The following is a 22,879-nucleotide window of genomic DNA, read 5'->3' as shown; positions in this document are numbered from 1 at the left end:
ACGTGATGCCTGCTTGTAGTCTCAACTACTTGGGAGGCTGAGGAAGGAGGATCACTTGAGCCTAGGAGGTTGAGGCTGCAGTGAGCTATGATCATACCATTGTACTCCAACCCTGCTCTCCCACAAAGGGGGTAAAGAGATCTTCACTGGTCCCCAGAGTGAGACCCTGTCTCTAAAAAAAAAAAAATTCTCCTCAAATCAACCTATTTGGAGGCTGCCTTGCAGGAATGGTAACTATTACATCGCTATTCAGCTGCTCAGTGTCTAGTGGCTGCTCACTCCTTCTCTGTGGCATAAACTCCAGGGCCTTGTGCGTGGCCACCCTGAGAGTGTCCCCTCTAACAGCTCCGCTCTTCCCTGGGCTCTGGCCACAGCGGCTCTGCCACAGCTCCCCCAAACACCACAGATTTGTGCCTCTGTTCCTATTGTTTCCACTCTAAGGAAGGCCCTTCTGCTGCCCTTTCACCTGGGGGCAATCCTATCCACGCTTCAGGGGACACCTCAGGGTCCCCATCTCTCCCTTTGCCCAGCACCCCCTGGCCTTTGGTGCCCCGGGAGCACATGGCCTGTGATTCCACCTCAGCGGCAGCACACTGCGTTCTGGATGTTCTTGCAGGAGCCTGTCTCCTCTGCTAGACTTCGCCTGTCAATTAGGCAAGTGCTGCTTTCATTCATCCCATACACGGTTATGGAGGCCCCAGCAGCTGCTGGCTACTGAAAATAAAAACTGAAGAAGACATCCCCTTGGTCCCCAAGGTCCCTGCTTTTTGGTTGGGAGCCCAACAAGTGAACTGACAATTGTGGCCCTCGAATAAATGCCAGGGCAAAGGCTGGTGGGGAGGAAGCCTGAGGGGAGGGCAGGGAGGAGGGAAGGAGAGATGGAAGGCTCTTGCTTTCAGAGGAGGCTCTATCCAGTGGACAGATAGCATAGCCAGGGGACAGGGGACGGTGAGGGCATGCTGTCTGAGCAAAATGTATACAAAGCCCGGGGCCCTGAGATTGCTTCTGGAACTGCCAATGGCTTCACCTGCAGGTGAATGGCCACCGAATGGGGATGCAGGCTGCTGCTGAAATGGTCTCATAGGACGTGGCCCTAAAGAACCTCAGAAGACGTTGAAGCGTTTTAAGCAGGATGAAAGACTTGAATTAAACAGTATTTAGAGAAGCTAAATAGAGAAATAGCTTTTGGAAGAATTAAATAGCATTTAGAGTGCTTATCATGTATCAAGGGCCAAGCTAAGCACTTTGACCACATGGTTTCACTTAATCCTCAAAGCAACTCAATGAGATAGGAATGGAGCCCATTTTATAGAAGGGAGCACTGAGATTTAGCTCATATCAGCAGTAAAGTGGAGAATGGATCGGCAAGGGGAGGGCCGGTTAGGCAGCCTGACTGTGGTGCAGATGAGGGGCACTGGAGAGTGGCTGGGAGAGAAGAGGGTAGGTGAAGAGAGGACGTGTTTCTTCTCTTTCAAAAGGTTTGGTTGCAAGGGAAGAAGAACTAGAAAGAATATAGGGTCGAGGGTAGTTGGTGGTTGTTTTGAGGTGCATAAGATCAGTACTTACTTATTTATTTGTTTTGTTTTGTTTTTTGAGACAGTTTCGCTCTTGTTGCCCAGGCTGAAGTGCAATGGCGCGATCTCAGCTCATTGCAACCTCTGCCTCCCAGGTTCAAGCAATTCTCCTGCCTCAGCCTCCCGAGTAGCTGGGATTACAGGCGCCCACCACCACGCCCAGCTAATTTTTGTACTTTTAGTAGAGACGGAGTTTCTCCATGTTGGCCAGGCTGGTCTCGAACTCTTGATCTCAGGCCATCCACCCGCCTCAGCCTCCCAAAATGCTGGGATTACAGGTGTCAACCACCGCGCCTGGCTGGTACTTCTTTTCATGCCCAGACGAAGTACTAGCAGAGAGGAGAGGCTGCAGACACAAGCAGACCAATGGCTGAGGCCCCTGAGGAGGTGGCCAACCATGAAACCCAGGGTGTAAGAGGTGGTGAACTTCAGATGGGAGCAAAGCACCCCTTCCACTGCAACAGGAAGGGCAGGGGCAGGATGGGGGCAGGTAGAGAAGTGGGTGATGGAGACTGTAGCCAACCTTCAGGGGGCCATCCAACAGCCACACACCCCTTCTTCTGGATAAAAGCTGCAAACTGTGTTCAGGGACCACCATCTTCCACCAGGCGGTGTGCTCAGAGGAGGCCAGCTCCAGGGAACGATTCTTGATTGGCCTGATTCACTGTGATCATCTAATTCTTCTGCCTTGGGATTGGCTTACGGTGGGCATGTGACCCAGTTTTGGCCAATGAGATATGGGAGAAGAGGCTTGGGAAAGATTTCCTGACCTTTACAAGAGACCCCAGGAAACCACAGCCTCTTCCTTCTAGATGTTGTCAAGTGTGGGTGAGACGCCGGGAGCGGGGGCATTTAGCCACCTGCTGGAGGATGAAGGTCAAAGAAGAGGGCAGCGTCCGGAGAATCACAGAGAAATGGGCTCAAAGCCCTGGCACCTCATGCCTGGGGCCACACAGACGTCGCTGGCAAAATGATCTGAATACATGAGACAGGAATTGAATTCTCTTTTCCCCACTGTGATGACTTATCTACAAAAACCCTCTACATTTCTGGGTGGAAAGGACGTCTATCTAGGAGTGAGGGGAAAACAATGTGGGACACCAACACGAGTGGTTTCCTCTTCAGCCAGAAGTTGAGATAAAATGGACTGGAAAGATGCAACTTGGGAAAGAGCTTGGAGAACGAAAGAATCAGAGTACTTGATTAAAATGACCGAGTTCCTTAGCTAGGAAAGGAGAAGGCGGAAAGCACACAGGCAAAGCCGGATCTCCTGGGTGGCACAGTAAGGATGGGGAGGTTCTTTGGCCCCCATATGGGTTTCAGAAGTCAGCCACAATGGGCCAGGTGCGGTGGCTCACACCTGTGATCTCAGCACTTTGGGAGGCCAAGATCGGGGGATCGCCTGAGGTCAGGAGTTCGAGACCAGCCTGGCCAACATGGTGAAACCCCATCTCTACTAAAAATACAAGAATTAGCCAGGCGTGGTGGCGGGTGCCTGTAGTCCCAGTTACTAGGGAGGCTGAGGCAAAAGAATTGCTTGAACCCAGGAGGTGGAGGTTGCAGTGAGCCGAGATCACACCACTGCACTCCAGCCTGGGTGACAGAATGAGACTCCGTCTCAAAAAAAAAAAAAAAAAAAAAAACCAGAATGATGGCGAGCTACCCTGTCCAGTAGGGTAGCCACTGCTTAAGGTGGTTCCCGGACACCTGAAATATGGCCATTCCAAATTGACATGTTCTGTAAATGTAAAATACACACCAGATTTCAATAATTCTTATATTATTTATGAGTTGAACTGACAGTTTTTTGGATATAATGGGTTAAAATAAAATATAGCATCAAAATGAATTTCACCTGTTTCTTACTACTTTTTAAATGTGGCTACTAGAAAATTTAAAATTACGTATGTGGCTTGCACTGGATGGTACTGAGCTAGATTTTTGGCTCGTAAGAAGATGTCAAGTGGCACTAACCGCAGACGCTGGACGGTGGACCCTCTCCCATGCCAGGAAGTTCATGGACACACCTGGAGCATCTAACGTGCTCCTGGAGAGTGGTGGAAGGGGGGCAGACTGGGGCCCTGCAGGCCCAGCTGAGGCTTGAGAGTCCCGTGGTGGGGTAGGTGCACAGCGAAGGAGTCACAATGATCACTGTCTGGGTTTTACCCAGGCAGGTGACACAAGAGATAGACAAAAGGCCAAGGGAATCACAGGTAACACTGACAAAACACTGTTTAAATAACAGTGTTTAAATAGTAGGTCAAGGGTTCAAGGCCGGCTAGGAAAAGAAGCAGAGGTGGGGCAGACAGTGTGGGGATTGAGGGATTGGGAGAAAACTGAGGGTCATAGGACTAAAGTCTTGATGAGATTGAAGAGAACCTATGTTTCTGCAGTTCATTCACTCATTTATATCTCAGTGATCATCCATCTTAGACAGAGACGAAAATAGACACAAAGCTTCCCTGGCCCTCACAGGGTTTGTTTGTTTTTTATTTGAGACAGAGTCTCCCTCTGTTACCCAGGCTACAGTGCAGTGGCATGATCTGGGCTCGCTGCAACCTCTACCTCCTGGGTTCAAGTGACTCTTGTGCCTCAGCCTCCCAAGCCTGGGATTACAGGTGCCTGCTACCATACCCAGCTAATTTTTTTATTTTTAGTAGAGATGGGTTTTGCCATGTTGGCCAGGCTGGTCTCGAACTCCTGGCCTCAAGTTATCCCACTTCAGCCTCCCAAAGTGCTGGGATTACAGGCATGAGCCACGTGCCCTGGTCCTCAAAGAGTTTTGATGTTGCTCGTGACTACACTGTATGTGAAAAAGCTCCATTTTTAAAAAACAATAATTTCTATCAAACCACTCACTGCTGCACCACTCACCGATTTGTCCCGGGAGATCTTCTTGAAGATAACATGGTTCGGTTCGGACTTGCTGGTCTTCCCGCTGGCTGCCATGTTATCTGTCCCTGGCAACTTCTACCACCTTGGGGTGTTGGTCAGGCGTTAAGAGGACTGGAGAAAGGTAAGACAATCCTAAATATCAAGTCAAGAACATCCTGGGTATGAAATCTACTCACAAGATGCGGTGCACCCTCACCATTCCCTTCTACCGGCTTCAACATCCGAGTTTCACTGATAAGTCTTTGCTTAGTTTGTATTTTACTGCAGCATGATTTGGGGTGTTTTCGATATTTTATTTTTCTTGGTAAGCTTCAGACATTTCTCAGTAACCTCACCAGGGAGTCTAGCTAGATTCCAGTGAGGTTTTACTTTCTGGCTAACCTTTGGTGTTATCACACTTAGCCAGGTGGAATTTAAAGTTCTATCGTGACTGTGTCTAATGGCAAATAAATCAAAAAAGTTCCTGAAAACCACAACATAACTACTTCACAAAGACTGTTTTCAAGAATATATTAATGGCCGGGTACTGTGGCTCACACCTGTAATCTCAACACTTTGGGAGGCTGAAGTGAGAGGATTATTTGAAGCCAGGAGCTGGAGACTGACCTGGGGGACATAGCAAGATCCTATCAATTTTTTTTTTTAAAGACTATATTAAAATCCCAAAAGTAGGCCGGGCGCGGTGGCTCACGCCTGTAATCCCTGCACTTTGGGAGGCCGAGGCGGGTGGATCACGAGGTCAGTAGATCGAGACCATCCTGGCTAACATGGTGAAACCCCGTCTCTACTAAAATACAAAAAAAAAATTAGCCGGGCGCGGTGGCGGGCGCCTGTAGTCCCAGCTACTCCGGAGGCTGAGGCAGGAGAATGGCGCGAACCCGGGAGGCGGAGCTTGCAGTGAGCCGAGATGGCGCCACTGCACTCCAGCCTGGGCGACAGAGTGAAGACTCCGCCTCAAAAAAAAAAAAAAAAAAATCCCAAAAGTTCTATTCAGCAATTCCTACTAAGAGATAGCCACCCTGTATTACAATTAAGAGGCCGTCTTAGTGGTCTGGAATTAAACATACTCTGAGGTTTTTTTTAAGATATAGGATCTCGTTCTGTCGCCCAGGCTGGAGGGCAGCATCACAATCACAGCTCACCGTAACCTTGAACTCCTGGGCTCGTGATCCTCCTGCCTCAGCCTGCTGACTCGCTAGGACTACAGGTGTGTGACACCATGTCTAGCTCATTTATTTTTATTTTTTTTTATTTTTTTATTTTTTAGAGACTGGGTCTGACTGTATTGCTCAAGTTGGTCTCGAATTCCTGGCTTCAAGTGATCCTCCAGCCTCAGCCTCCTGAGTCGCTGGGACTACAGGCATGAGCCATGGCACCCGGCTCACTCCGAGTCTCCTTAAATAGCAAAGTCTTACGGAAACCACACAGAAAAGGTGAAGGCGGGACCTACTGTCTGCATGAAAACGCCCATCCTGGCTCTTCCCCACACCTGCCCCAGGTTTCTGAGAAGGTTTTGGCCTGTGGTGGTCACATACCTTGTGATTTGTCACCAACCAGGTGGGAAGGGCCGGGTGGCAAGGAGAGGGTCTCTATGCTCTGAGACGATGAACAGCCAGCCCCTGTTCTGAGCAAGCTGGTGCCGTCTCACCAGTTGAGCCTGCAGAGGCACCGCTGAGGCCCCTGGCCTGTGTATGTGGGGAATTTGTAGGGGATCTAGCGAGGATGCCCAGCGTCCAGGTCTCAATGTCTAAAAGCCAAATCCCACTTAAGGAGCAGAGTTGGATTAGTGCTGAGACAGTGAACTGGTAGTTTCAGCAGTTCTAAGCATTAAGCAACACCCCCGTCCCGGTCTCCATACAGAGGGTCTTAGATGTGTCAGTCACCCAGCTCACTTGGGGAAGGTTGGTGGGAGGGCCAACAGCTAAATGAAAGCTACTTTTTCTTCTAAACCTCTTTGGATTCTGGAAATAGACTGATTATCCCTTCATTCCCGGGCATTGCCAGGACAGGAAGAGATTTGATTAAACTCAGCAGGCAGCTAATGCGACCTTGGGGGTGGGGACTAAACAAAAAGGTCAAGGAGAAATGTCAGCCTCAAGATGAACCCGGTGTTATGCAAACCAAGCTGGATCTGTCCCTCTCCTCCACCCGCTCCTACTGACTGATGGCTCCAGGAGTCCTGTTGATCTCCTCACTGTCTCTGGAACCTGTCTGCCTCCTCCCATCCCCAGCACGGCCTTTGCTTCCCAGGACTGGCCTGACTACATCTATTTCTTTTCTTTTTTTGTGTTGTTTTGTTTTTTGTTTTGAGATGGAGTCTTGCTCTGTCTCCCAGGCTGGAGTGCAGTGGTGCAGTCTCGGCTCACTGAAACTTCTGCCTCCCAGGTTCAAGTGATTCTCCTGCCTCAGCCTCCCGAGTAGCTGGGACTACAGGTGCCCGCCCACCACACTTGGCTAATTTTGTATTTTTAGTAGAGACAGGGTTTCGCTATGTTGGCCAGGCTGGTCTCGAACTCCTGACCTCAGGTGATCCAACTGCCTCGGCCTCCCAAAGTGCTGGGATTACAGGCGTGAGTCACCACGCCCAGCCGACTATATTTATTTCTACCCTCCAAGCCCTTTTCCACACAGAGGCAGAGAGACCTTCTGAGCCCGGACCTGTCACCCCTTGCTTATAATCACCCATTGCTCTTAGAATGCAGGCAAAAAGCTTGCAGCCTCTGGAACCTCCGCCTGCCTTTCCTTCCACGCCGTCTGCCACGCTTCCTCCTTCCCACTGTTCTTTTTGCCTGGAACAAGCCTCTCCTCTCTCCACTTTGTTGACTCTTCTTGGCCTTTCAGATTTTTGACCAGGAGTCGCTTCCTCAGGGGAGCTATCCCCAACCTCCAGGACCAGACTGGAGGCACACTTGCATTTCACTCTTTTTTATTTTTTTATTTTGAGATAGAGTCTCACTCTGTTGCCCGGGCTGGAGTGCAGTGGCGCCATCTCAGCTCACTGCAGCCTCTGCCTCCTGGGTTCAAGCAATTCTCCTGCCTCAGCCTCCCGAGTAGCTGGGATTACAGTTGTGTACCAGTACGCCCAGCTAATTTTTGTATTTTTAATAGAGATGGGGTTTCGTCATGTTGGCCAGGTTGGTCTCGAACTCCTGGCCTCCTGAAGTGCTGGGATTACAGGCATGAGCTACCGTGCCTGGCCGCATTTCATTCTTGGTTGGGAATTATTCTACGGTCTCTCTTCTCTCACGGGAGTCTAGGCTCCATGAGGGCAGGGCCTAGGTCATTTCATTTCCCTCACTTTTGTCTTCACAGTGCCCAGAACGATGCCTGCTCCCAAGAACACTCAGGGAATGGATGGAGGGGACTCTGTAACCACTAACACACTTACATGGGGGACTGACTTGGGAACGAAACGAGTATATGCAGAAAGCTTGTTCCGACATTTGGGGTATCAGCATCCACTCAAACATTCCAATGGCTTCCCATCTAAGTCTGGACAATGCTTGCCAGGTCCAGCATGCTCTGGCCCCCCGTTACCTCTGACTTTCTCACCACTCTCTCTCCCTTGTCCACTTCGCTCCAGAGTACCGAGTCTGTTTTCTTTTAGAGACAGGGTCTAGCTCTGTCACCCAGGCTGGAGTGCAGTGGTGCAATCACAGCTCACTGCAGCTTTGAACTCCCGGGCTCAAGCGCTCCTCCCACCTAAGCCTCCCGAGTAGCTAGGACTACAGGCATATGCCACCACACCCAGCTAATTCTTTAAAATTTTGTAGAGATAGAGTCTTGCTATGTTGCCCAGGCTGGTGTCGAACTCCTGACCTCAACTGATCCGCTCACCTCAACCTTCTAAAGTGTTGGAGCTACAGACATGAGCCACCATCGCTGGCCTGCTTTTCTTTAAACCTCCGTCTAGGCCTTTCCACTTGCCATTTCCTCTCCTGGAACATTCTTCCCGCAGCCGGCGACATGGCTCACTCCTTCAATTGCTTTGAGTCTTCACTTCAATGTCACCCTATCCTTAGCATATTCTTTTGTTGGCCTCACCATACCTGAACTGCAAAACCCCTATTTTAAAACACAAAGATTATTCATTGGTGTTAAAACCATCAGGTGAAGAGTTGATGGGAAAATGACTGTAGGACTGAAGCGATGCCACATGGATCATGCTGTCATCCCAAGGTGCATGGCAGATACCAGGGTCAATCTTCATATTGCCGGTGGTGTTAGCCACATGGGATGTGTCCCTTGGGGTTAACTTGAATCCATGAGCCTTCCGACATCATTTCTAGTTTATTGGAAATACAAAGAATGAGCTACGTGACACAAGTGAACTGCCAGACAAATCCAACAAACAGTGCCATAGAAATGGGGTTTACTAGGCCAGGCGCGGTGGCTCATGCCTGTAATCCCAGCACTTTGGGAGGCCGAGGCAGGTGGATCACGAGGTCAGGAGTTCAAGACCAGCCTGGCCAACACAGTGAAACACGTCTCAACTAAAAATACAAAAATTAGCCAGGTGTGGTGGTGGGCGCCTGTAGTTCCAGCTACTTGGGAGGCTGAGGCAGAAGAATCGCTTGAACCCAGGAGGCAGAGGCTGCAGTGAGCCGAGATTATGCAACTGCACTCCAGCCTGGGTGACAGAGCCACTCTGCTCTGTCTCAAAGAAAAAAAAAATGGGGTTTACTATATTAAAAGATGCTGAGGCACTCGACACCCAGATGTCGTGTGCAGCTCCAGAATGAATACACAACTGGCCAAAAGGGATGTGTAGGACATTTTGGGTTCATTGGGAAAATCTGACTGTGGTAAAATGCCTGGAGTAGAAAGGTGAGAGATTGTGACAGAACCAACAAGGTTGTAGAATGGTGCGTGTCGCACGTCCACGTTTTGAAAACACACAGAGGCTATGTATTTGTGTATATATACATATATGTACATTTACAGAGCACTTTGAGAGGCCAGGGCAGGTGGATTATGTATTTGTGAATATATACATATATGTACATTTATTGAGCACTTTGAGAGGCCAAGGCAGGTGGATCGCTTGAGCACAGGAGTTTGAGAACAGCCTGGCAACATAGTGAGACCCCATCTCTATAAAAAGTAAACAAAATTAGCCAGGCCTGGTGGTGTGTGTGCCAGTGGTCCCAGCTACTTGGGAGGCTTATGTCAGAGGACTGTTTGGGCCTGGGATGTTGAGGTTGTAGTGAGCCGCGAGCATGTCACTGTATTCCAGCCTGGGCAACAGAACGAGACCCTGTCTCAAAAAAAAAAAAAAAAAAAAAAAAAAATGCTGTGCCGGGCACAGTGGCTCACACCTGTAATCCCAGCACTTTGGGAATCAGAGGCGGGCGGATCATTTGAGGTAAGGAGTTCGAGACTAGCCTGGCCAACATGGTGAAACCTCTTCTCTATAAAAAATATAAAAATTAGCTGGGTGTGGGGGTAGGCGCCTTTAATCCTAGCTACCTGGGAGGCTGAGGCAAAGAATCACTTGAACCTGGGAGATGGAGGTTGCACTGAGCCGAGACTGCATTCCAGCCTGGGTAACAGAGTGAGACTCTATCTCAAAAAAAAACCCAAAAAACAAAAAACAAAAAACAAAAACAGACAAACAAGAAAAAACAAAAAACAAGTCATTCTTTTTCTTCTTCCCCTCTATCTTCATTGAGATATATATATGAAATGGGTGAATTTTGAAATAGAGATAGACATAGATGAGTGTAGGCAAATACATATAGAGGGAAAATGTATCTAATAACTAACAAAATTCACCCATTTTGAGTGTACAGTTTGATGAGTTTTGGTCATCATCTACATTGTGTAACCATCGCTGTGATCAATTCCACCACTCCCCAAAGTTCCCTGTACCCATTTCCATCAACAACTCCATCCACCCTCCTGCCCCAGGCAATCACAGATCTGCCTTCTGTCATGAGCTCTGCATATTCTACAATTTTATTATGAAATTTTAAAGCACAGAAAAGTTAGAAGAACAGTACAATAGACACCCACATGGTCAACTTCAAGATTTGACAATTAACATTTTGCTGCCTGCACTCCTCTATATCTACCTGTTTTTTCCCTTTTTAACCATTTGAACGTACATGCACACATCATGACACTTTACCCGTATCTCAGAATGCAGCTCCTAAGCACAAGGACAAAAATGTTCGTTCTTTTTATGAAATAACAATCAAGAGTATGTGGTAGTTTAGAAAAAAGTCCTTACTTGGCAAAAATTAAAAGCTGGCAATCTTCCCCTATATTTATTTTTGAGAATTATTGGTCTATGAATGCTCAAAGTCTGGGCACCAGTGGCTACAGCATGCTTGTTTCTCTGGGGTTGGCTTCCAGTGAGACAATGCTTTGAACCCTGTGTTTCATCTCCAAACACTAAACACAGCAGCCGGCTTGCTGGGCAGGGGAGGTGGGAGCGGGGTGCAGGCATCCAGCTAAGAGGTTTATGGGCTTTGGGGCGGGGTTGTCGTCTTAGGGGTTTACTGGGGCTCATGCACGAGGAAAATGGGTAACTCTGCTAAACATCAGCTACAAAATGAAAATCTCGTGTCCTCATTGCCTTGATTTTACTGAAGCAGAGAACACCTGGGCAGCTTGAAGTATGGATAAAGACTGCCAGGGAATCGGAGCTTTTAAAAGTCACCTTAATTCCAGTATGTATCTCCTAGACTCAGTCAGTGAGTTTAAAGAATAGAGGGCTGTTTGGGGTTGGGCTGGCTAATAATATCTGCAATCATAAACGCAATCCTGTGGGTCTGCAAGGTAATGAGAGACCTTTAAAAAATCACTTTGTTCCCATTCCATCCCTTACTTTGATCTCCTCTGTTAACATCTCCAATAAGTTACTGAAAGCTTCCAAGGATGGGGAAATCACTATCTCGTTGGATTTGTTGGATATCCATTTTTTTTTCCAGATAGAATAAAGAGTGAAAAAACTATTATTTACTAATTATTAGCATTTACTATTATTAGTATTTACTAGTATTATTTACTAATTAGAATTAGTAAATTATGATTTACTAATACTAAATTATTAGTATAAAGAGTGAAAAATTACGTTAGGATGGAACTGGCTTCCCTTCTGCTTCTCTCCATCGCTCGAACTTAATCTTTTCCGCACGTGAATCCTTCCATGATTAGCCTTGTAGGCACTGAAGCCCTCTCACCACCCTGGGGGGCCCACTCCCAGACAGATTTCCAATGTCTGTCTGGAGGCACTGTGCTGAAAATGGTACTTAATGTTGCGGGTTCCCATGTAATAGGAGCATGCTGTACAAACCGCCCCAGACGGAGTCCTGGGTTCTTGGCCTACTGCTGAATCCATTATGACCTTGAGGGAGTAGCCTGGCCTATTTCCTTTATCGGTCTGAGGGGACCCCCCAGCCTGCCTTGTCGTGCAAAGTGGAAAGATTCATGGAATGTGCAGATGGCCTTAAGAAGGTCAAGTCTTGTGCGGGACGATCCTGATCAAGATTTTCTCTTGTCCTCTCCAGCGGTGAGGCTCACACCTATCTTGTGTGCTTCTTCAGCCTCTGGTCATGCCACCTGGGCCTCAACGCTAAAGGGGGTTCTGACGATGATGAGGTTGCTTCTACAGAAGAGTGGAGAGCCAACCACGAACTGAGGGCTTACCCTGGGATCCCTGGATGGGCTTCAGGATCTGTGAACCTAAGCTGCATGCAAAGTTATGTAGATATGCCTTTTTCTGGGGAGAGGGCTCATAAGTTTCCTTCAGATAGATCCACTGCTACTGATCAAAAACGTCTGAAAAGCACTGATCCTCTTTCTTGCTGGAATTAGAGGGGGTGGTTGCACAACATTGTGAATATATTAAATGTTGCTGAATTGTTTACTTTAAAATGGTTTATGGTATGTGAATCTCAAATTTTTTTTTCTTTTGAGACACTGTCTTGCTCTGTCGCTCAGACTGGAGTGCAGTGGCACCATCATGACTCACTGCAGCCTTGACCTTTGGGGCTCAGGTGATCCTCTTGCTTCAGCATCCTGAATAGCTGGGATTACAGGGATGTGCCACCACACCCGGCTAATTTTTGCATTTCTAGTAGCGACAGGGTTTCATCATGCTGCCCAGGCAGGTCTCAAACTCCTGGCCTCAAGTAATCCGCCCAGCTCACCTCAGTTGGGATTACAGGTGTGAGCCACCATGCCTGGCCTACTATTACATTTTTAAACGATTCTCTCTTCCTTTCAGCTAGTTATACTTTGGGACAATCTTGGGGCTGGTTTGTTTTCCACTAATTCTACTACTAAAAACCCACCACGTGCCAAGCACTCTATCGGGTGTAAAGCATATGACGGCCCTGAGATCTTCTTAGTCTCTTAGGACCATCTGGGTGTACTCCTGGGGGCAACAGGACTTACGGCTTCCTAACTAGAAGCCAGGCTGTTTACAGTTTATCCTCTTAGTGCCTGGCTCACAAGCATGCCTACCTATCCTCTCCTCACTGTAGTTCTCTGATAAAAATGAAGCCCAAAGCCAGAATTTGCCTGCCGTCACCTTCCTGTGCCTGGGGTCAGAGCAATCCACAGTGGGGGCTGGGCCCACAGTCATGTGCAGGACTAATGTCCCCACTTGAGATACAAGTGTATGCTTATGGAGAAGCCAACCACATCCAGTGTGGGGCATTCAAAAAAAGGTCAGCAAGAATTACTGTCCTAGAATACATACTCAGCGCCTGTAATCCCAGCACTTTGGGAGGCCGAGGCGGGCAGATCACGAGGTCAGGAGATGGAGACCATCCTGGCTAACATGGTGAAACTCCATCTCTACTGAAAATACAAAAAAATTAGCTGGGCATGGTGGCAGGCACCTGTAGTCCCTGCTACTTGGGAGGCTGAGGCAGGAGAATGGTGTGAACCCGGGAGGCGGAGCTTGCAGTGAGCCGAGATTGTGCCACTGCACTTCAGCCTGGGTGACAGAGTGAGATTTAAAAAAACAAACAAAAAAAAATGACCCAAGGATAGTGACAAGGGCTTGCTTATACACGGATGCTTGCTTGCTTGCTGTGCCAGCAATCCCCCCAGCAGATGTGTGAACAAAGCCACCTCCACCATCCATCCCCACTAGACCAGGTCAGCTGCCTCACAGAATCTTAGTAAATAATCATTGTTTTAAGCCATGAAGTTTGAGGTAGTCTGTTATACAGCAAAAGCTAATTGGATTTTGTTTCAAACCAATCATAAGAAACACCGCTGCAACAATCAGGAACATTGGACTGAAGGGTGGGTGATACCGTCATACCGTCACTGTTAATTCCAGTAGGTTAATCACAGCCGGGTCTCCTTGCCGGGCTGGGTTGGGATGCATGGTAATTCATGGGTAAAACAACATGCTTGAAATTTGCGTTAAAATACTCTGGGGGGAAAGCATCAAAGAGGGCTGACTGAGACTGACAGGGCTGTTGAGTGGTGGGTACACTGGACTCGTTAGAGACAATACTGTCTACTCCCTTGGGTTCTGTGTTTGTCCTGATTTGGATGTTCTCACTGTGCTCACCAATTGCAGGTTAGAATATGAAGGCAACGCAGTGCCGGGGAAGACTCACTAAGCAGTGGGGAAGGTTGAGAGGACAGGAACAGTTGGAGCATGCACAGAGAGGGAGGATCTGGAACAAACAGGCCAGGAAGGGTTGAGACCTGTTAGGAAAGTCAGAGTTCCTGGAGGCCAGAGAAGTCAAATTTTGCTTAAGTGAGGCAGCTAAGAATCATTCTGTGATTAGTCCCGTCTTTTACTGGCAGGTACCACATACCTCATGCACTTTTACAGCATCTACGCAGATACAGGCATACCTCATTTTACTCAAGATTTCCAAAGGTTTTTTTTTTTTTTTTTTGAGACAGAGTCTTGCTGTGTCACCCAGAATGGAGTTCAATGGTCCGATCTCGGCTCACTGAAACCTCCACCTCCCGGGTTCAAGCGATTCTCCTGCCTCAGCCTCCTGACTAGCTGGGATTACAGGTGTGGACCACCACACCCGGCTAATTTTTTGTATTCTTGGTAGAGATGGGGTTTCACCGTGTTAGCCAGGAGGGTCTCAATCTCCTGACCTCGTGATCCGCCAGCCTCGGCCTCCCAAAGTGCTGGGATTTCCAAAGTTTTTTGGATGGAAGATAGGAATTTCTAACACAAGCCGAACTTATTAAAGCAGGATACTAGAAAAGGCCATGCGGAGGAGCACAGCCCATTCACTTTTGAAGACACGGCTTAGCGTCACACCTGTCCCTGTGGGCGTGGCCAGGTGCAGTGGCTCATGTCTATGATCCCAGCACTTTGAGAAGGCAGACGGGTGGACTGTTTGAGTCCAGAGTTCGAGACAACCCTCGCCAACATGGCAAAATCCCATCTCTACTAAAAATACAAAAAAAGAAAAAAAAAGTGCCAAGCATGGTGGCAGGTGGCTGCAGTCCCAGCTACTCGGGAGGCTGAGGTGGGAGGATCACCTGAGCCTAGGAGGTCAAAGTGGCAGTGAACTGAGATTGCACCACTGCACTCCACTTGGGTAACTGGAATAAGACCCTACCTCAAAAGAAAGAAAAGATCTAATCAATTAAGATTGCTGTTGTGCTACAGACACTCAGGTAGTTGTGCAGGATTTGGTACACTCAGCAACCTGCGACTTCCCAGCCGACTTGCTCCTGGAGCCTAAGAGCAGCCTCTTCCATCCAATCACCCTAGTGTCCCCACGAAACATCGGATGCCATGCTGTGAAAGCAGGAGGGGCTTTGGGACATCTATGGTAAGAGGCAGCATATGAACAGTATGCACTTTAACAATAAGGCTTTGGGTAACATGGTGAAACCGTCTCTACAAAATATAAAAAATTAGCTGGCTGTAGTGGCACCAACCTATCCTATCGTCCCAGCTACTTGGGAGACAGAGGTGGGGGGATCACTTGTGCCTGGGAGGCAGAGGCTGCAGTGAGCCAAGATTGTGCCACTCCACTCCAGCCTGGGTGACAGAGATCTTATCTCAAAAAATAAAAATAAAAACATAAAGAAAAATAGGGCCAAACAAAAGTGGCTCCACTCCCATACTCCCGGCACTTTGAGAGGCTGAGGCAGGAGGACTGCTTTTGGCACTGCCATTGGAGACCCTCCTGCAACCTACTGAGACCCCATCTCTATTAAAAATAAAATTAGCCAGGCATGGTGGTATGCTCAGGTTGAGGGAGTAGATCGCCTGGGCCTGGGAGGTCGAGGCTGCAGTGAGCAGTGACCATACCACTGTACTCCAGCCTGGGCAGCACAGCAAAACCCTGTCTCAAAAAAAAAAAAAAAAAAAAAAGAAATAAAAACACAACTAGCTGCTGGAAAGGCCCTTGTCCACACCCTAGGCAGGGAGTTAAAAGGCAGCCACACTCCCCGGTGCTGTGAGACCCTCGCGTTGACCTCAGCACTGGCGGGCAGTTACGGGACTGGAATGGAGCTCAGGCTGAGCAAAGAACAGCCATGCTTCCCTCCAAATGCAAAAACAGCATGATCTGAGACTATTCGAACACTTGTTTGGGGCCTATTTGGAGAATCACCTTCTTGAAGTGATTGCAAAGGGCTCATCCAACTTTTTTTTTTTTTTTTTTTTTTAAGAGACAGGGTCTTACTTTATCACCCAGGCTGGAGTGCAATCATAGCTCACTGTAGCCTCCAACTCCTGGCCTCAAGTGATCCTTCTGCCTCAGCCTCCCAAAGTGTTGGGATTACAGGTGTGAGCCGACACATCTCGCCTTCATCCAGCTTTGTGCAAGTGCTGGCTGCCTCAGACTTCAGACCCTGATGGCACCTTGACTGCAGGTGCTAGGCTAAGTGGAGACTGGCTGAGTTTCCTGAGCAGGGTGGTCATCACTTGTCACAGCTCAGGCTGTGTGTCAGGTATCTGAGCCACCACAAGTGAATGCCTCTCCAGCGTGGCGTTTCACTGGAGAAAGGCTCCGTGTGCGGGGCTGAAGAGGAATCGTGCGGGGCTCTTCTACTGCAGCTGGTAACGTTCTGAAGAAATACCTTTCCAGTGTCCGTTAAGATTTGCGTGACATGAAACTGGAACACTAGTGTTTACAGGGAGTGATACTTTGTGGAGTGGAGCTTACATGATGAACGAGAAAAGGCCATTAAAAAGTACTAGCCATTGTCACTATTCACAATAGCAAAGACTTGGAACCAACCCAAATGTCCATCAGTGACAGACTGGGTTAAGAAAATGTGGCACACATACACCGTGGAATACTATGCAGCCATAAAAAAGAATGAGTTCATGTCCTCTGTAGAGACATGGATGCAGCTGGAAACCATCATTCTCAGCAAACTATCGCAAGAACAGAAAACCAAACCCCACATGCTCTCACTTATAGGGGGGAATTGAACATTGAGATCACTTGGACACAGGAAGGGGAACATCACACACTGGGGCCTATTGTGGGGAGCAGGGAGGGGGGAGGGATAGCATTAGGAGATATACCTAATGTAAATGATGAGTTAATGGGTGCAGCACAGCAACATGGCACATGTATACGTATGTAACAAACCTGCACGTTGTGCACATGTACCCTACAACTTAAAAGTATACAAACAACAACAACAAACAAACAAACAAACAAGTAGGACACTCCACACAATTCAACCTGGTTCCCAGACTGCTCCCAGTAAATGGGAAAGTGCATCAGTTAAGCCGGTCAATGGCAACGGAGAGGCACATCCAAGGCGGAGCTGTTCAACGCTCTCTCGCTCCTTCCTCCCTCCCTCTTTACCTCCTTCCTGTCTTCCTTCCTCCTTCTATGTGTTTGCCTTTCTCTCTCTTCCCCCCCTCAACTTTATTAAGGGACAGACATACAATAAACTGCCCATATTTAAAGTACATAATTTGATGAGCTTTGACATATGTATATAGGTATAAACCCATCATCACAATCAAGGTAACAGACATTTCCATCGCCCCAATTGTTTCTTTGTGGCCTTTTGTAATTCATTCCTCCCCCTCCCTCCATCTGCAGACAACCAATAATCTGCTTTCTGCCACTATAGATTTGTTTATATTTTCTAGAATTTTATATAAATGGAATCATGCAGTTAAAAAAAACAAACAAACGAAAAACACAATAAACACTTGGTAAATGGGGAAAAAAAAGTACTAGCCATTGTTTACAAATAACTACCAGGTAAACAAAGAAATCACTTTCTTTCCCTTTCTAAGGATAAGGGAGAATAAAATCATCACCACGAGGCATGGAGTTTGAAAAGTATGTAACAGATTTCTTTTTAATTATTTACAATCAAGTTCTGTTGGGCAACATAACGAAATAAATAAAAGATGTGCCCTGGCCCGTGAATTTCAACTCTCCTTAAGTTCTCTGAAGGACAAATTGGAAAGTGGCGACCAGGCAGGGAAGAGAGGGCAGGTGGAGGCCAGGACCATCAGTGGGAAGGCGGCCTGACACCTCTCACTGGCTCTAGCACTCACATCCCCAAATGCCCAGAGAACAAGCATGGAAGAAAAAAAATAAAGTGCAAATTTAGAAGTGATAAGGGTGTTTTGCACACTCAATGAACTAAAACTTTATACACAGGTAAAATGGTAAAGATAAATGCTTTTCCTTGGCCTTCATCACAACCCCTGAAACGGAAAGATGGCACTGCTGTGCTTCTGAGCCTGGGCTTCTTGCACTAAAGCACCAAGGGCATGGCACACAGGCTTGGCAGAGGGGCCGTGGCCAGAATCACCAGCTTCAGACAAATATGTTGGAGGTCTCAAATCCCTTGGCACCCCAAGCATGCAGTGTGCACCCACCTTCTGGGTGTCTGCAGATCGATATAGGAACACATCCTTACCTCTGCAGCAAACCCATTTCCCTGGAAAAGATTTTCTCACATCCTCTCCCACCTCAAAAAAACATAAAAACATTTTTTTTTAAACCACACAGAGATCTTTAAATATGTCGAATTTTGTGGGGGAAAGAGAGCCAGAAAGCTCTGAAGAACAGTGGAAGAGATCTGAGGAAATTTCAGCAGTAATGAGACACATTCATGCAGCCCACCAGGGAGGGGTCTGTAGCCTTGGAGTTTCCGTTAATCCAATGCTTAAAGTGAGTTCACCGGGCAAATGACCCCACGGTGATGGGACATGCGTCAGGCCAGAACCAACTTTGGAAGGATGAGAGAAAGCACAGAGAACACCACCTTGATGTGGGGGCTGTTTTTGGCACTGCCCTTGGTGAGGAGGCCCAGCGGGGCCCTGTGCTCCCCCAAGTGAGGTATGGAAGGTCAGAGCTAGTAGTGTTTCCCAAAGCAAGAACCTGAGCCTCTGCTAAGTGACCGCAGCGTCAGGTTTTTTCAGTGTTATTCTTCCAGGCCAAGAGAGACCTCAGTCAAATCTTCAGAAATCCCATTCACGGCAAAGCTACAGTGCCACATAGCTTGAGCTTCTCTGGGAGGTCCATGCTGTACCCAGCACATCACCTGCCAGGACAGGGCTGTGGGAGCCCACGTGCTTCTTCTGAGGAGGGCGCTGGGGTCCTCCCAGCCCTGAGAGCCCCGTCAATACTGTGCCCACAGCACAGCTTTGCATCCTTTGTCCACGCTGACAACGTGCGAGCCAGAGGGCGACCACGCCACCGCATTGATGGACGAGCTTCAAAGGAGAGATCAGAAAAGTACCAAGTTTCAGAACATTTGGGATGAGATCTTAGTAAACTAAACACCAGAAGCTTGTGCACTCAGGGAGTCACAATTTTGCCAACTTCCATTTCACTCTCTGGCACTGTGCCCACAGCAAGGCAGGAGCTCACTACAATGCAAAAGACCTCTGAAAAATCCAGTGGTGTACTTAATTAAGTCACGCTGGGATGAAGGGAGTTTGGCCCCTTTGGCAGTCAGCGCTTATCACTCTCTCCCCAAGAGAGGAGCTCTGGGTGAGCTGGAAAGAGACAGGACACATGCCTCTGAAGAGCCAGGCAGTGGGGGCCAGCACTGGTTAGGTCTGCGAGCAGTTGCTGCTGCCCAAGGGCAGGGAGAGAAGGTTCTGAAGGAAAATGGTATCTGGCTTCCGACTAGCAGGTGGGCTTGTGTGGGCAGAACAAAGTTAGGAAAAAAGGGGGTCTGGGGCCTGCCTATCAGGTGGAAGATAAAATAAGGTGTGTGGAAATTAGTGTTTAGGACATGTCAATGCACTGACAACAGGGACTTCCAAGGGAGAGAGGGAGGCAGAAAGGAAGGAGAGTAGAGAAGGGGAAGAAGACACAGAGGACATGGGACATAACCAAAGAGACAGGGATGTGTTTCTATAACCCTTTCTCCAGCGGCCGCCACTCTAACCGCTCTACCTGGAGTACTCTGTAGACTGTGGCCTGCTGTGCTGTGAATGGCCCCAGCTTCTCTCCACTGACCTAGCTCAGTCAGCCGAGCAGGTGGGCGGGCGGGCAGTGCCCTCATGGTGTTGACTGAGGTCTAAACCGGATGACCCTGAGATCAAGTCAAAGGCCGTGCTCACAACGCAAGGGGGCGCTGAGACAGGGCTCGTCTTACCTGTGCTGCTTTGAGAGAACCTTTTCCACTTTCCCTGTGAGCACACTCCAGATGTAGAGAGAGCCCTCAGCAGAGCCTGCCGCCACGTAACTGCCGTCAGGACTAGAGAAGACAGGAAGAAAGGAAAGGCTGTCAATTCCCCATCCCCCATTCAGCATCTCCGTGGCCTTTTTCCCAAGAAGGAATGTTTGTTCTTCACTGATGGCCACTCCTGTGTGCCTAGACCTCAGAATGTGTGCTATTCATGGCCCTTCCAGCCAAATCTGCTTTTCCCCAGTATTTCAGCACCATCCGCTAATGAAGAGTGGCATCACATTACTTCTTGGGGCTCCAAGTCCTTAACCATCTACAGACTTGAACAAAACAACATATAGGGAGATCAAAGCCAACCTCCACATAGCTCAGGGTTTCAGCCCGTGGACTGCCTTGTTACATGCTTCAAAGAGGAGGAGGAAAGAGAAGAAGCATCTTAGCAACCGAGCCTGGAAACGTATTTGGAAGAAGCACGATACATGGAAGAAGGGAACAAGGAGCGGAAAACTGCAGACCACCTGCACACCCTTCTTCAAAAAGGCTTTTCAGTCCCACCCCAGGCCCACAGCCATTCCTGCCCTTTTCCAAAGCTCTCACACCTTCCAAACTTAAGGTGTGAGGCAACAGTTCTTGCGTGAATGAGTGATGAGAAGTGTACCTAATGGGCTCACCCAGAAGAAAGCAACCAGCCAACTGTTATTTTTTGGTACAACACGTTAGGTTCCTGTAATCACAAAAGGAACACTGGAAAGAGACAATAATGGTGGCCTGCAATAATGAACTTACAAGCACATTCCTGGAAACACAGGTTGGGCACTGAACAAAATTTAGCTCTGTATCCCCAGTGGGAAAATGCCCACACAGAACTCTTTGTGATGAACCAAATTGGGAGGGGGTGGGTCACTACTAACCTGAAGACAACTCTGGTCCAGTCAGAGCCGCACTTGAACCCAGGTGCACTGAAACAAACAACAGGGCACTGTCACTCAGGGAGCTCAGGCCATGCAGCACGTAAGAGAGCAGGGCTGGGACTCTGGTCTTCATGCAACCAGCACGTCTTCAGTTACCTGAATGTCTGCTTGACAGCATTTGTTCGGAGATCAATAACTTTTAGCAAGTCATCCCGGGAGCAGCTCAGGAGCTCAGTCCTTTCTGGGTTTAAGTCCAGGGCAGTAATCTTTCCCAACAGCTCCATCTCTCGAACTATACTCTCTGATCTAAGAGGGACAACAGATTGGAGAAATGTAACATAGGCCAAACTAGACCTCATGCCGTGGAGGAAAAAAAAGGCGCTGCAATTCAACTAGCATGCAACGCTCTGCCAGCGCAGTAAATGTGTTCCCAGCCTTCTAATAACCTGTGACCGCTTTTCTTACTTTCTCATCAATAGACCCTAAGACAGTCATTTCCAGACTGGAACTCTGAAGTTGGTCAGAATTTCCTCATCCATTTTTGGGATGACAACAGTCACCAATCAGAGTTTCTGATCAGCATGAGCTAACTAGGGCTACTACCCAATTAGTATTAGTTCAGTGATGTGATTTCAACTTTTGGATAAAGTTGGCAAAGAAACGTGCACTCGCGGGCCTGGGCTGCCTTGTCAGTGTAACCCTGTAGGCTCTTGCAGGCTTTCTGCCCTATTCAGTGTGGCTCTGTGGCCCTCCACCTCTAGACATGGGGCCAGGAAAGCCAGCGCAGAGCCACGGTTCTATGCACCTCCTTCTTCTTCTCTGTGCTCCGGCCCATGTCCAGGTCGGCTAACGGCCACCCTGGGCAGGGCCCTGTTGGTGACATTTACAGCCAAAGTGGGTGCTGACCTGTTCTGTGATGACTTTGTTGTAAGCCTTCAACGAAACCATTTTCTACCTCACACCGTAACTAAGCAAGAATTTATCTGACTGTTGCTAAATATGCAGCTTGAAGCAACCTACTCCACTTCCTTGGGACTCGGGGTCTTCACCTGTCAAATTATGGGATGGACTAAGAGACTTCGAACATCCAGCTTAACTCTCAAATTCCATGTTTCAAGTTCCAGTTTCAGGTTTTAAAAGCAAACTAAAGATTATGAATAAAATGTGAAGTGGTGTCCAGGAACCATGAGCATTGTCAGGACTTTCTGGTGCCATGCTGTGTTTCAAAGCATCATCTATCACCACAGGCCCTGTACCCCCGCCCTCTCTACAACCCTGCTGGGAGGCTGTCCTCATTTACTCTCCATCCTGTCTTCCCCCTCCTCATCCTCTGCCTCCAACCTGTCAACAAGCCCTGTCCAAATTCTCCTTCAAATAGATTCCCTCCTCCACATGTTCCTCTACTGACTTGAACTTAGGTCCTTATCAACTCTATTGATTTCCTGTTCCCCAATATGCCCTCTCAAAATGCCACCAAAGTCATCTACTAGACTCCTGCAAAGCAACCACTTCCTTGCTAAACACCCAACGACTTACGGGATCGAGTCGTTTGAAAATGGCTTATCAAGCCCGTGGCAACCTGATTTCAACGCGCCATAGCCACCTCACTGGCTTCTGCCCACTTGCCATGTATCAGCCACCAGACACACACTCAAAAGTTTGAGCGGCTTTCCTGCTGTGTGAATCCTACTCAAGTCTCCGGAGACATCTGGAGAGGCATTCTTTAGCACACTTGGGCAAAGGGACCTGCCTCTACTTCAACACACGAGTCACTGACTTTTGTGTCTGCCTTCCCTACTACAGTTTAAATTACCTAAAGGGAGAAAGAGTATCCTGTGTGTCTTTTCTCACCTGCCAGCTGGTGAAGGGCCCAGCACTCACTGCATGCTCAATAAATGACTGCTAAGCTCCACAGGC

At 48.2% G+C, this 22,879-nt stretch overlaps 2 protein-coding genes across 4 annotated transcripts in view; both read right to left on the bottom strand.

Moving 5' to 3' along the window:
• Positions 1-4,837, bottom strand: part of LOC105473895 (S-antigen visual arrestin) — a 40,256-nt gene extending 35,419 nt beyond the window's left edge. The window contains exon 1 of the mRNA XM_071072486.1: positions 4,449-4,837. Coding sequence (XP_070928587.1) covers positions 4,449-4,523 — 75 coding nt within the window. The 5' untranslated portion in view covers positions 4,524-4,837. The remainder of the gene's footprint in view (positions 1-4,448) is intronic.
• A 12,889-nt stretch (positions 4,838-17,726) lies between these two features.
• Positions 17,727-22,879, bottom strand: part of LOC105473896 (autophagy related 16 like 1) — a 46,004-nt gene continuing 40,851 nt past the window's right edge. For all 3 annotated transcript variants that reach the window (XM_011728079.3, XM_011728080.3, XM_011728081.3), the window contains 4 exons: positions 21,119-21,268; positions 20,963-21,010; positions 20,019-20,120; positions 17,727-19,125 (listed from right to left, as the gene is read on the bottom strand). In XM_011728079.3, the coding sequence (XP_011726381.1) occupies positions 19,032-19,125; positions 20,019-20,120; positions 20,963-21,010; positions 21,119-21,268 (394 nt within the window). In that variant the 3' untranslated portion in view covers positions 17,727-19,031. The remainder of the gene's footprint in view (positions 19,126-20,018; positions 20,121-20,962; positions 21,011-21,118; positions 21,269-22,879) is intronic.

Source organism: Macaca nemestrina, chromosome 11, assembly GCF_043159975.1.
Source record: "Macaca nemestrina isolate mMacNem1 chromosome 11, mMacNem.hap1, whole genome shotgun sequence".
Taxonomy (NCBI): domain Eukaryota; kingdom Metazoa; phylum Chordata; class Mammalia; order Primates; family Cercopithecidae; genus Macaca; species Macaca nemestrina.
Note: the sequence above shows the minus strand (reverse complement) of the source record. Positions and strands in the feature narration are given on the sequence as shown.